The 13,971-nt window shown below is 36.5% G+C and overlaps 1 protein-coding gene across 1 annotated transcript in view; it reads right to left on the bottom strand.

Annotated features, from left to right (window-relative positions):
• LOC149792840 (uncharacterized) overlaps positions 1-13,971 on the bottom strand; it is an 88,060-nt gene that overhangs the window by 16,298 nt on the left and 57,791 nt on the right. Inside the window, exons 5-7 of the mRNA XM_089966612.1 lie at positions 12,889-13,016; positions 7,038-7,613; positions 4,735-4,759 (exon numbers count right to left, since the gene is read on the bottom strand). Of these exons, the coding sequence (XP_089822738.1) occupies positions 4,735-4,759; positions 7,038-7,613; positions 12,889-13,016 (729 nt within the window). The remainder of the gene's footprint in view (positions 1-4,734; positions 4,760-7,037; positions 7,614-12,888; positions 13,017-13,971) is intronic.

Consider the following 13,971-nt stretch of genomic DNA (forward strand, 5'->3'; position numbering starts at 1 on the left):
AAGATAATCTCATTGAAACATACCTCCAATCAAATAGCATTCCAGGTTGATACAAGATAATCTCATTGAAACATACCTCCAATCAAATAGCATTCCAGGTAGATACAAGATAATCTCATTGAAACATACCTCCAATCAAATAGCATTCCAGGTAGATACAAGATAATCTCATTGAAACATACCTCCAATCAAATAGCATTCCCGGTAGATACAAGATAATCTCATTGAAACATATCTCCAATCAAATAGCATTCCAGGTTGATACAATATAATCTCATTGAAACATACCTCCAATCAAATAGCATTCCAGGTAGATCCAGGTAGATACAAGATAATCTCATTGAAACATACCTCCAATCAAATAGCATTCCAGGTTGATACAAGATAATCTCATTGAAACATACCTCCAATCAAATAGCATTCCAGGTTGATACAAGATAATCTCATTGAAACATACCTCCAATCAAATAGCATTCCAAGCAGATACAAAATAATCTCATTGAAACATACCTCCAATCAAATAGCATTCCAGGTAGATACAAGATAATCTCATATGGCCGGATCATGCTCATTTACAAACGCCTCAGAGATCCGGATGATACGAGCAATATATTAGTGTATTATTTTGATATAGAAAGCTGCATCATTTTAAGCTGTCCTTTCACAATTGCATCAACACAATATGATACGGCTTTCTATATCACACTAGCTGATGTGAAATAGGGCAATGAGATAGAATAACGGCTGGGCTGAATGCTACACTTGTCCATGCCATACATTTGTATCCTTTGCTATATATATATATATATATATATATATATATAACTGTATATATAGAGACACATCTTTATCAGTACTAGATTCTCATTTCAAAAGTAAGTTACTGTGGGTCATATTTCATGCATCACTGACTGGTTTGAATTGCGCATTTTAAGTTTATTTCTCAGGCTCAGTTTTGGCTAGAATTATGAAACTATATTATTATCACATTTATACCACAAAAGAATGCAAGTGTGATACATGCTTCACATTTTACTGACTTAGGTTAAATGTTTGGTCAGGAACTAAATGTGAAATGTATGCCACATTGTAAGGGCATGGTACAAACAGGAAACCAAACAATCATAGAATTAGACGACTTTATATTTACCAGAGTTTAAAAAATTCATGTAAAGGATATAATTTAATCATAGCCTGTGAAGTGTGAACTATAAGTCACAGTGAACTATTTTGTGATGAGGATTTAGTACTCGTACTCATTAACAATGTCACCAAGCTCAATGCAGCAACTTAATCCAAAATGTTCAACTAATATACATATTCGTGTCAATTTGATCCCCTCAGACCCCTCCCTTGGAGATATTATGAAACCAACTCTAAACTGTTGCATATGACCTAGATAGAAAGAATCGATTACATTTAATGAGGACATATATGTATGTGCTTTTGTCTGTCTGTGCCAATGTATTATTTTGATCAAATAAGTCTACTTCAAAGAGGTGATCTGAAAACTTCTACTATAAAACTACTTATTTATGTGCCTTCTCTTTGGTGAACCACATAAAGCAAAATAATCGAAAGGTAGAGTAAGACAGCCAGAAGACAGCCCTCATGACATCATCCAAAAAGGATGGGTCAAATAGGCCTATGATGCAATTGCCCGGATTTCACATGGAAAAAATGATTTCTTCTCAGCACAGAACATTTAAGCTCTTTTGATCGTGAAAGCAATCCACGGGGAAATGATGACTGCTGACATATCAGATGAATCCTTGATAGGTAGAAAGAGCGGATTACAACATTGTCTTTTCTTTTCAAGCAAGCAAAATAAAAGATTAGACTCCAACTCAACAAATAATTCTATCCTGATCACACTGGGTACTGATTAGACTGTGACTGGGAATAAGAGGTTGGTACAGAACAGAAATTCCAGGAAAACTGCTTACAGGCAAGATTCATGAAGGTTTAAAAAAGGAGTTTTGATAATACACAATGTATACACCAGTCTCTGAAGCTCAACATACCTGATGACATCAGGAAGGTGATGATCTGAAGCAGTGGTGGAACCCATAGAGAAATTGAGTATATGTGAATGGGCTACCTAATAGCTGTAATACAGTTACAGGTGAACAGATGGGATCAATGCATTTCCAACTGCATCAATTACAGAAGATTCTCCAGTTAGCATGATAAACTTTGGAAAGAGACTGCATTATACCCTTTGAAACCACGTTTCCCTAGTGTGCTAGATGTGTCTTTGCCATGAATGAGTGAGTGAGTTTTTCATGTCTGCATCAATTGCCACAGAAAGGTTCAGCACAAGGTCTTAATGGACCCACCGTCAAAGGGAGCAGACAGTTTCTGCATGGGCCTGTTGGGACATATCGATGATTGGAGAAGAGAGGACCGACGTGGGATCTAAAGAGATACACCGACAAAGGGTTCATATGGGGTCTGAAAAGACACGCCAACAGATAACCAGAACATATCTGAATAGAAGTAAGAATAGAGGATCTATGACTCTATCACCTTATATCTTGAATGATGCAATCGACGGTGTTGAGGAATTCAATCAGCCAGGCCAAAACTATTATTTATTGTTGACCAGAGATTTGTAACTTTGTATTGGATATATTTGCTAATTGGTTCTTGTGCATTATATTATTGTGTCACTCTATTGCTAGGCCAGGTTATGTATTCATGGCATTGAACAACCAGGTAAATGGATAATCCAGCTAGGGGCTAGAAAGAAATCAGTTTAATGCATTTGAGGCTCATGACAATGTTTAACCACTGTTTGAAACTGGTTATATTCCTCTACACTAAAACACCTTACTGTAACTCAAAAGATTATTCTAGGTAAATAGATGAACAGACAATGTATGGTTTGAGAGACATGTATGACCAGATTTTAAATTGTCTTGTGTTTTTAATATTCACCACAGGTGAGACAGCAATAGATAATCAAGAACAAGTTCTAGTCATCACATGCTCCAGCTTACAACATTCCTTGCAGGTGATACTCGAATTATTCTGATCAAAGACATATCATACAACATTCCTAGCAGGTGATAATAGGATTATCCTGATCAAAGACATATCATATAACGTTTTTACAGGTGATTCTAGGATTATCCTGATCAAAGACATATCATACAATATTCCTTGCAGGTGATACTAGGATTATCATGATGATCAAAGACATATCATACAACATTCCTTGCAGGTGATACTAGGATTATCCTGATCAAAGACATGTCATACAACATTCCTTGCAGGTGATACTAGAATTATCATGATTAAAGACATATCATACAACATTCCTTGCAGGAGATAATAGGATTATCCTGATCAAAGACATATCATACAAAATTCCATGCAGGTGATACTAGGATTATCCTGATCAAGGACATATCATACAACATTCAATGCAGGTGATATTAGAATTATCCTGATCAAAGACATATCATAAACATTCCATGCAGGTGATACTAGGATTATCCTGATCAAAGATATCATACAACATTCCTTGCAGGTGATACTAGGATTATCCTGATCAAAGACATATCATACAACATTCCTTGCAGGTGATACTAGGATTATCCTGATCAAAGACATATCATACAACATTCCTTGCAGGTGATACTAGAATTATCCTGATCAAAGACATATCATACAACATTCCTTGCAGGTGATACTAGAATTATCCTGATCAAAGACATAGCATACAACATTCCTTGCAGGTGATACTACGATTATCCTAATCAAAGACATATCCTACAACATTCCTTGCAGGTGATACTAGGATTATCCTAATCAAAGACATATCGTACAACATTCCATGCAAGTGATACTAGGATTATCCTGATCAAAGACATATCGTACAACATTCCATGCAGGTGATACTAGGATTATCCTGACCAAAGACATATCGCACTACATTCCAAGCAGGTGATACTAGGATTATCCTGATCAAAGACATATCGCACAACATTCCATGCAGGTGATACTAGGATTATCCTGATCAAAGACATATCATACAATACTCCATGCAGGTGATACTAGGATTATCCTGAACAAAGACATATCATACAACATTCCCTGCAGGTGATACTAGGATTATCCTGAACAAAGACATATCATACAACATTCCATGCAGGTGATACTAGGATTATCCTGATCAAAGACATATCATACAACATTCCTTGCAGGTGATACTAGGATTATCCAGAACAAAGACAAATCATACAACATTCCTTGCAGGTGATACTAGGATTATCCAGAACAAAGACAAATCATACAACATTCCATGCAGGTGATACTAGGATTATCCTGAACAAAGACATATCATACAACATTCCATGCAGGTTCAAAGACATATCATAAACATTACATGCAGGTGATACTAGAATTATCCTGATCAATGACATATCGCACAACATTCCATGCAGGTGATACTAGGATTGTACTGATCAAAGACATATCATACAATATTCCATGCAGGTGATACTAGGATTATCCTGATCAAAGAAATATCATACAACATTCCTTGCAGTGGATACTAGGATTATCCTGATCAAAGACATATCATACAACATTCCATGCAGGTGAGACTAGGATTATCCTGATCAAAGACATATCATACAAAATTCCTTGCAGGTGATACTAGGATTATCCTGATCAAAGACATACTATAGTCACACCAGGTTCCAAGTACATGTGTAGAATACTTACAAGCATCACTATCTCCAGATTGTTCCTGAAATTATAAAAACACTTTGACTGACAGGTTGTATTATTTATCAAACTCTTACACAAAGCATACAGACATAATAATCTTTATATTAATTTTTTCTATGAGTATTTTCTATTTCTCATTATTATGATAAAATATTCAAATTCAAATCAAAGTATGGTATTTCTTAATACGTCATCATTAATGACAAAACCATTCAATTCAAATTAAAATATGGCATTTTTTATAAACGTCATCATTAATGACAAAAGCATTCAATTCAAATTAAAGGATGGCATTTCTTCTGATACATCAAGGGAGAAGAGTCCTTGACTAATGAAGCACCCTTTATAAATAAAACATTATCATTATTATTATTATTATTATTATTAAATCTACACATTTAGTGCGGGGCCCCGAGTGGTCTAAAACGCTCTCCATTATAGATCACTGCCATCTCACCTCTGTCTGCGCTGGTTCGAGTCTCGGATTCTGCCAATGTGGGTATGTGAGAAAGCTTGCCAGTAGCTTCTCGTGGGTCGGTGGTTCTTTCTGGGGTTTTCTAGGATTCTTCCTCCACCATTAATACTGGCTGCCATGTATAGCCTATCATGTACTGAAAAATGGCGCTAAACCCTACAACAACATCATTGTAACTATAGTCTTGGGTATAATTTGGAACTCAATTGTGATCTAATAAAAAATAATTAGTAAGAAGAATTAAAATGAATGTGTCACGATCGAACTGGATGTCTATTTTAGTAATTGAGAGCACAATGCATTGCATTTTCAAATGTTAATATAAGCCTGAAATGTTGAAATTGGCAAAAGTACTCAGCAATATGTTATAAAAACCTATTTAAATAAGGGAATTTCCACAATAAGGACAGAAATACTACAGTCTTTAGGATACGGTTATCAAAAGAAGTTTCACTAAGAGGTTCATAGGGGAATTTAGTTAGAGACATCAATACACAGAATATTCCAGCCAGGCATCAGCAAGAGAGATACTGGTATTTGCATCTAAAAATATCTGAAGAGGACAGCTATTTGAGAATGTGCACAAATGGTCAGGCCTTTAACAAAACTTGAGTGTTATTAATAGGCTGCCCATAGCCCTTATCATATAAACTGATCATTGTCTCTCGATTGTGTTCAATAGGGCTGCCCCATAGCCCTTATCATAGAAACTGATCATTGTCTCTCTCCAATGTGTTCAATAGGGCTGCGCCATAGCCATTATCATAGAAACTGATCATTGTCTCTCTCCATTGTGGTCAGTAGGGTTGCCCAATAGCCCTTATCATAGAAACTGAAAATTGTCTCCCTCAAGTGTGTTCAATAGGGCTGCCCCATAGCCTTTATCAAAGCATACTTTCAGCAACAAGCTGTTTAAATTTGTTCCTTTTGTTCAACAACTACAAGTCAGCATCATTTGTACAGAATACTTTCAGACAATTTTGGTCAAATTATGTTTAGTCACTTCTGGTAAGTTATTAAAATATTTTTCCGACATATGGTCACAAATTAGAATCATCTGAACAATAAAATTACTTCATGGTGGGAGGTCACTTGGCTGTATTGCCAGAGGAGGTCAATTGGCCTTATTGCCAGAGGTCAATTGGCCTTATTGCCAGGGGAGGTCACTTGGCCTTATTGCCAGGGGTGGTCACTTGGCTTTATTGCCAGGGGAGGTCACTTGTCCTTATTGCCACATGACGTTACTTGTCCTTACTGCCTGGGGAGGTCACTTGGCCTGATTGCCTGGTGAGGTCACTTGGTGTTATTGCCAGGGAAGAACAGTAAGCTGTTTTGATACAGCACTTGTGAGTCATGTATGTCTATAATGTATATTTTTCTCTATAACAAATGTTTGGCCTAATGTTTTATGACAAAGTAACAAAAGTATCTGTAATAGCGACAAGGAAACTGAAGTAAAGTGTCTGGCCCAAGGAAACACCATGGTTGGCGACCGTTGATGAGGCAAATTATTATAATCTGATCAACTCTAATTCAGATAGACAAACGTATATGCATACTTTCCCTGTTATGCCACTCTAACAAGTAGTCATTTCAGTATATACAAATCAAAAAAGTTAGCTTTAACATTTTAACATAATATATTTGTTGTACTTTGTCATGTGACTTACTCATTTCAGTCTGAGTTAAGCTACTTCAGAACCCAATTTATTCCATCCCTGTTTAGTGTATCTAGATGTTAAAGAGCATTGTGGGTATTCGCCACAATCAGAGATGCTACTGTTTCAGGTAGATCTCAGAAAGACATATATCTTGTACTCACCTGACCTTCAAACCAAAACTTCAAAAACTTGTTTGACTCGATTATGTTGTCATGGAAGTCACAGAGTACTTCTGCATTCTCTTTCAGCAGGGACACTGGGATAAGGCTGTTGACACTTTCACCACTGTATTCAGGGCACTGTATAAACTCCTCAAATTGCAGGCTATGACCCAGGTATCCAATGATCTTGTTGAGTACCTTGGCAATAAACTCTCTCACCTCAATACACAGCTTGGAAGATGGAGTCTTGTCTTTGATTCCCTGTCTTGTGACTCTCATGGATATGATGTAGTCCCAAAAGTGCAGGGTCAGTTTGTGGTAATGGTCAAGTTGAAAAAGACCGCAGCCACAGAAGATCTGAGTCTCAAGTGTCATCTCCGTCTTCTTTGTTACTAGTGGCCAGTGAGCAACACAGGCAGCGAGAAGTTGGTGGAAAATTGGTGCTGGAAGAAATTTTCCAGTGAAGACATAGCACATGACTGATGAGCTCTCCATCTGAGGATGAGGTTCGGGGCAGATAACTTCTTTGGGTGGTTCCACATGAAGCATGCAAGGGGCAAAGAAGTAATTCACCTCCTGACAAATGAATGGATTAATTAATAATTAGGATATCTGGCAGTGATATTAATGGAATTGAAGTTGGGGTTTGCACCCAGACAAGTAAATACCAGTCAAGAGGTTACATTATTTGTCTTCCACAAGGCTCTGCCAAGTGGGGAGTTAAGTAATGCAACACTGTAACTAGGATTTCCTTGTCTGGATACTAACACTGACAGATTATTTTTTTAACCAGTTTTTTAAAATTAATATAAAATAATGCTCATTTTTTAAAATATATTTGGTAGATTCAACACATATTAATCAGGTAAAATTATTACCTCTCTCTTTACATAATTAAAGGCCATCAGGACTTGTAATGCTTTTATCAAAATATGAATAAATATCTAAGTAGAATCTAGCTTTATATATATATATATATATAAAATAGAAAATAAATAAAACTGTTATAATTTTTATGTGTTACAAGTATTGCACAATGTGCATCTGGAACAACATGGTGTTGTTTATAAATGTCAAACATTAATATTAATATGCTAATGAGGGCAATGGGATGACCTGTCCAACCTCAGTTCACAAGTTCAAAGCATGAGTGAGAAAGATGAAACATAAAAACATGTCATATTATTAAATGTATCATCACATTCAATTCAATCAATGGATATCAAAAGAAAATAACAATAAATATATAATATCTTTCCTACTGTAAACATTGAACGTTCATCAGTTCTAATTTGGAAAATGTTTTACGGTAGGCAACATTATAATACTGTGCTCTACAATTCTGGCTAGACAGCTCTAAATAAGTGTGTAATGACAGTGAGATTAGACAGTCCTAAATAAGTGCGTAATGACAGTGAGATTAGACAGTCCTAAATAAGTGTGTAATGACAGTGAGGAGATTAGACAGTTCTAAATAAGTGTGTAATGACAGTGAGGAGATTAGACAGTTCTAAATAAGTGTGTAATGACAGTGAGGAGATTAGACAGTTCTAAATAAGTGTGTAATGACAGTGAGGAGATTAGACAGTCCTAAATAAGTGTGTAATGACAGTGAGGAGATTAGACAGTTCTAAATAAGTGGGTAATGACAGTGAGGAGATTAGACAGTTCTAAATAAGTGGGTAATGACAGTGAGGAGATTAGACAGTTCTAAATAAGTGGGTAATGACAGTGAGGAGATTAGACAGTTCTAAATAAGTGGGTAATGACAGTGAGGAGATTAGACAGTTCTAAATAAGTGCGTAATGACAGTGAGGAGATTAGACAGTTCTAAATAAGTGTATAATGACAGCGAGGCGATTAGACAATTCTAAATAAGTGTGTAATGACAGTGAGGAGATTAGACAGTTCTAAATAAGTATGCAGTGACAGTGAGGAGATTAGACAGTTCTAAATAAGTGTGTAATGACAGTGAGGAGATTAGACAGTTCTAAATAAGTGTGTAATGACGGTGAGGAGATTTCTAATACAAGATATTCTTGGAAAATTTAGATTTTCTGTCCTGGAAATATGGCAAGTGTTGCAATTACTACATGGAAAAGTTCTTGTGGAATAGTGTTTGGACTGATGAATGAATTACTCACATCGGTAAGTGTAGGAGTTTTCATCTGCAATCACATTGGTAAGTGTAGGAATTTTCATCTGCAATCACACTGGTAAGTGTAGGAGTTTTCATTTGCAATCACAATGGTAAGTGTAGGAGTTATCATTTGCAATCAAACTGGTAAGTGTAGGAGTTTTCATCTGGAATCACATTGGTAAGTGTAGGAGTTTTCATTTGCAAATACATTGATAAGTGAAGGTGTTTTCATTTGCAGTCACACTGGTAAGTGTAGGAGTTTTCATCTGCAATCACACTGGTAAGTGTAGGAGTTTTCATCTGGAATCACATTGGTAAGTGTAGGAGTTTTCATTTGCAAACACATTGGTAAGTGTAGGAGTTTTCATTTGCAGTCATACTGGTAAGTGTAGGAGTTTTCATCTGCAATCACACTGGTAAGTGTAGGAGTTTTCATCTGCAATCACATTGGTAAGTGTAGGAGTCTTCATTTGCAATCACATTGTTAAGTGTAGCAGTTTTCATTTGCAATCACACTGGCAAGTGTAGGAGTTTTCATTTGCAATCACATTGGTAAGTGTAGGAGTTTTCATTTGCTATCACATTTGTAAGTGTAGGAGTTTTCATTTGCAATCACATTGTTAAGTGTAGGAGTTTTCATTTGCAATCACATTCTTATCTGTGATTCAGTTGTGGCAGATTGGGGTGTTTGACAAATTATGAAAAAACTAGTTTGAAGAAAATATATTTATGGTTGTTGCTGGCTTGGCAGTACAATGGGCCTACTGGGTATAACACATTGTGTAGTAATTGAAGAAATTTCTAATTCATGAATTTCTACAAATTTATATTTTCTGTCCTGGACATTACGGCAAGTGTTGCTATCACTAGTGCAGTGATTTGCTACATGGAGATCTTGTTGTGAAATAGCATGTGGATCGATGAACAAATCACTGGTTTGTAAGTGCAGGAGTTTTTATTTGCAATAACATCATTACGTTTGATTAAATTGGGGCAGATTGTTGGTCTTTGAAAAAGTTAGAAGAAACCAGTTTGACATAACACATTTCTGGTTTTTGCAGGATTTGCATTATCTCATGAGAGAGTTTAGAATTTTGTATTGCATGTGTCTGGAGCTCTATCAAATAGCTTGACTTCCTGTGCATGTGTACATCTCGGTCTCAATGTTTTGTATGGTGTGTTATCAAATTTGCTTAAGAATGAAGTTCTTTTTGTAGATAGATACAGATATATGTGGTTGTGATTGTTTGATTGAATAACAACTCCATCAAGCACAGCAGAAGACAATAAGGGTTTTTCTTTTAAAAGTAGTTCCCAGCACATGGACATCATGACTGGGATGACAGGACTGGGATGACTGGGCTGGGATGACTGGACTGGGATGACTGGGCTGGGATGACTGGACTCTGATGTCTGGGATGAGACAGTCAGAGAGAGATAATACAAACATGGTTAGCAAGTCAGGCATATTACTCTGTCACATGGGTGAGAACATTGCTTCATATCCCAAAACATCGGATAGAATAAGAGTATACTTGTTTTCAATCAAATGATGCTCCCTGACACAAATGATGGCCCCTCAAACAAATGATGTGACCTCAAACAAATGATGCAACTTCAAACAAAAGATGTTCCCTCAAACAAATGATGGTCCCTCAAAAAAATGATGTTCCCTCAAACAAATGATGTAACCTCTAACAAATAATGTTGCATCAAACAAATGATGGTCCCTCAAACAAATGATGTAACCTCAAAAAACAAATGATGTTCCATCAAACAAATAATGTTCCCTCAAACAAATGATGTTTCCTCAAACAAATGATGTTCCATCAAACAAATGATTTTCCCTCAAACAAATAATGTTCCCTCAAGCAGCTTTCATAAGGCTCTTACTGTGCTCCAGTAAAGCATGGATTCATCTAAGACAATGTTTTCTGCAAATGTGTAGACAAGCTGCGCTGAAAAAGCCATGGGCAAACTCAACAAATACTTAGATAGTCTGGCCAATGCTTAGAAGAAACAGTGCAAGGCATTTGAGAATAGATTCCTCCTCGAGATTTTTGATAGAGGAATATGAAAATAAGTGGGCATGCAATATTATGGTAACACAATACCTAGCATTAGTTATATGGCCTTCATTGTTTTAAATTTAAGGCTGTCTTAGATCCACAAGGAATAGACCTATGTGGGCCTCTCCACCAAGTGTCTTTTTTAATGAGACAGGAAGGGGTGTAAATACTGAATGACATTTAAAGAGCCATTTCAAAGGTCCAGATCTCTTCCTCACCTACTGCCTTTATCAAAGGAGGAGTTACAATCTGTTTTATGTGGTACTTGTGGTAATCAATGAGGTCTGGAAGGACATCCTCATCTGTTCTTGCTTATGGCAGGCAGGACATTATGACCCAATAAATCTCTGTTGCTAAGGAAACCTGGGAGTAAAGATGACCTCCACTCATGCTCCCTTCTGCAAACTGCTATGGTACAGTCCCTAGTGGCATACATGGCAGGTAGTTGCGACTAACTATCAATCATCCTGAGATGTTGTGCAAAAGTATTCCAACCCTTCCTTTTGACACCTCTTAAGAAGAGGTTGATGCCAGTTCACAAATGCAACAGAGACCACCAACCAAGGGGCAAAGGGGATGGAATAATCACTTCCCGCTCATGGGCGGTACCTCATTTCATTGGGATTTAGTGGGATTTGGAATGCCAACCCAATCCTCTGAACTAATCTGGCATCTGTATGCTGATTCCAAATCCTAAGCAGAATTTAACAGAAGACTGGAGCGGTGGGGGAATTACCACAATCCCTATTCCTGAATCAAGGGGCTCCAATGACTGGTGACTTGTACTCCTACACCGGTCATCGGTTAATGACTGGTCAAGCAAATCTGATCCACAGGAAGATCCTTACTCACGTCATATTGACCTGTATCATAACTTTCTACCCAAGTGACTCAGCTCTCTTGCCATGGGGGAGAAGGTCATGACTCACTCTAATCCAACACTGATCTTTGGGTCAGTTGAGGGTGCTGCTCCTCCCTTACAGTGTGCGTGCATGTGAGACTCTCTACCCTGTAGGACTGAGGTGGGTGATGATACTCCCTCGTATGATGTTCTGACTCAATCTCAACCTGAGCTTGATGTGGCTCTAAATAGACTTTTCCATTCCTATCCTGACTCAGTCTTAACCTGAGCTTTATGTGGCTCTAAATAGACTTTTCCATTCCTATCCTGATATCCAATGGTCTCAGTAATGGCAAAAGAAAGAAAATTCTGAGAAATAAACATAGGTATACCACAATTCATTCCTATGTCACAAACAGGTTTTAGAATATAAAGCACAAATGTCTTCTCTATATCCTGAACTTTCCATGAAAAGGTGGGAGGTTAATTTTATATATTTTATATCTCTTTTTTAGTCATTTTATGAACGCATAATACTTGTTTACAGTTTTGGCATCCAACATTTTTCTTATTGCTTTTCTGTTTTTATGACTGTACTGACAGAAATATGCTGCTTATCTCTAACCCTGTTCTATTTACCATCATATCTTTTTATGTTCCATCCCTCACTACATGTTTCCCCTTTTAATGTTTATAAGGGTCAGTCAGTAAGAAAATCCATGCATGATTTATATTATATTTTGTACATGTTATTGTGGACTCGTTACCTGAATGAATATTCATTATTTATAATTAACTGACCTTGATTTTCGATGCATCATCGATGTACAATTTTGGCTTGGCAATGATGTTTAGTTGTTCCATGAGCATCAAAATGTGTTCCTTGTTGTCATGGAAATCTGCATTTTCGTCTTTTGTCCAGAGGGCATCTTGAGACAAGAAGAAAAAATAACCATTACGCAAAGAACATGACTAATTTTATCACACATATTCAGTACGCAAGATAATTTTGAAGTAAAGTCTTTAAATAGCAATGGAAATGCAATCTTTCTGATCATATATGTAATTAAAACGCAGTTATGATCTTGTCATTTCATTTGTCAGCCATATTCCTCTCTATGCAATAGCAGTATGAGATTGTCATTTCATTTGTCAGCCATATTCCTCTCTATGCAATAGCAGTATGAGATTGTCATTTCATTTGTCAGCCATATTCCTCTCTATGCAATAGCAGTATGAGATTGTCATTTCATTTGTCAGCCATATTCCTCTCTATGCAATATCAGTATGAGATTGTCATTTCATTTGTCAGACATATTCCTTTCTATGACTGCAAAACAAATAGGTTACTTTTATAAAAATTTGGAAAGCAACCAATATGTTCCATGGGAAAAAATGTCAGCATCTGAAAAACTTCCAACTGCAATTGATTAAGATTTATTTTATATGAAGAAATAGGAATGTGGTCATAACATCACAGTTAGCAATACAACAGCCAATATGTGCCAGCATTGGAGCCATTTTGTTATGTATTTGAGCAGCAGAGAGGGTGAACAGACCATAGAATTCCGACAAAACAAATAAAACAAACAAATAAAATCATCTCGTAGAAAGGTCAAGATTTTACAAATGAACTTTTCCTTGAGATGTTTTATTTCTGTAATGACCGATTGTACTAATAAAACCTCAGTTCGAAATAGTATCTGAAAAAATAAAGTACTCTACGTGTTTATTTATTTCTTGTTTATTTTTTTGACAACCAACGTTGGTAGGTACCCTCTCTGCTGCTCCCCTTCTGCTGATATTAATTAAATTATTATGTTATAATAAAATGATACATCCAGAATCTCATACTGCAAGAACAGCTCGAGAACGATTAGAAGC

The sequence above is a fragment of the Sinohyriopsis cumingii genome, chromosome 8 (assembly GCF_028554795.1).
Source record: "Sinohyriopsis cumingii isolate HCF-2022 chromosome 8, ASM2855479v2, whole genome shotgun sequence".
Classification (NCBI taxonomy): Eukaryota; Metazoa; Mollusca; class Bivalvia; order Unionida; family Unionidae; genus Sinohyriopsis; species Sinohyriopsis cumingii.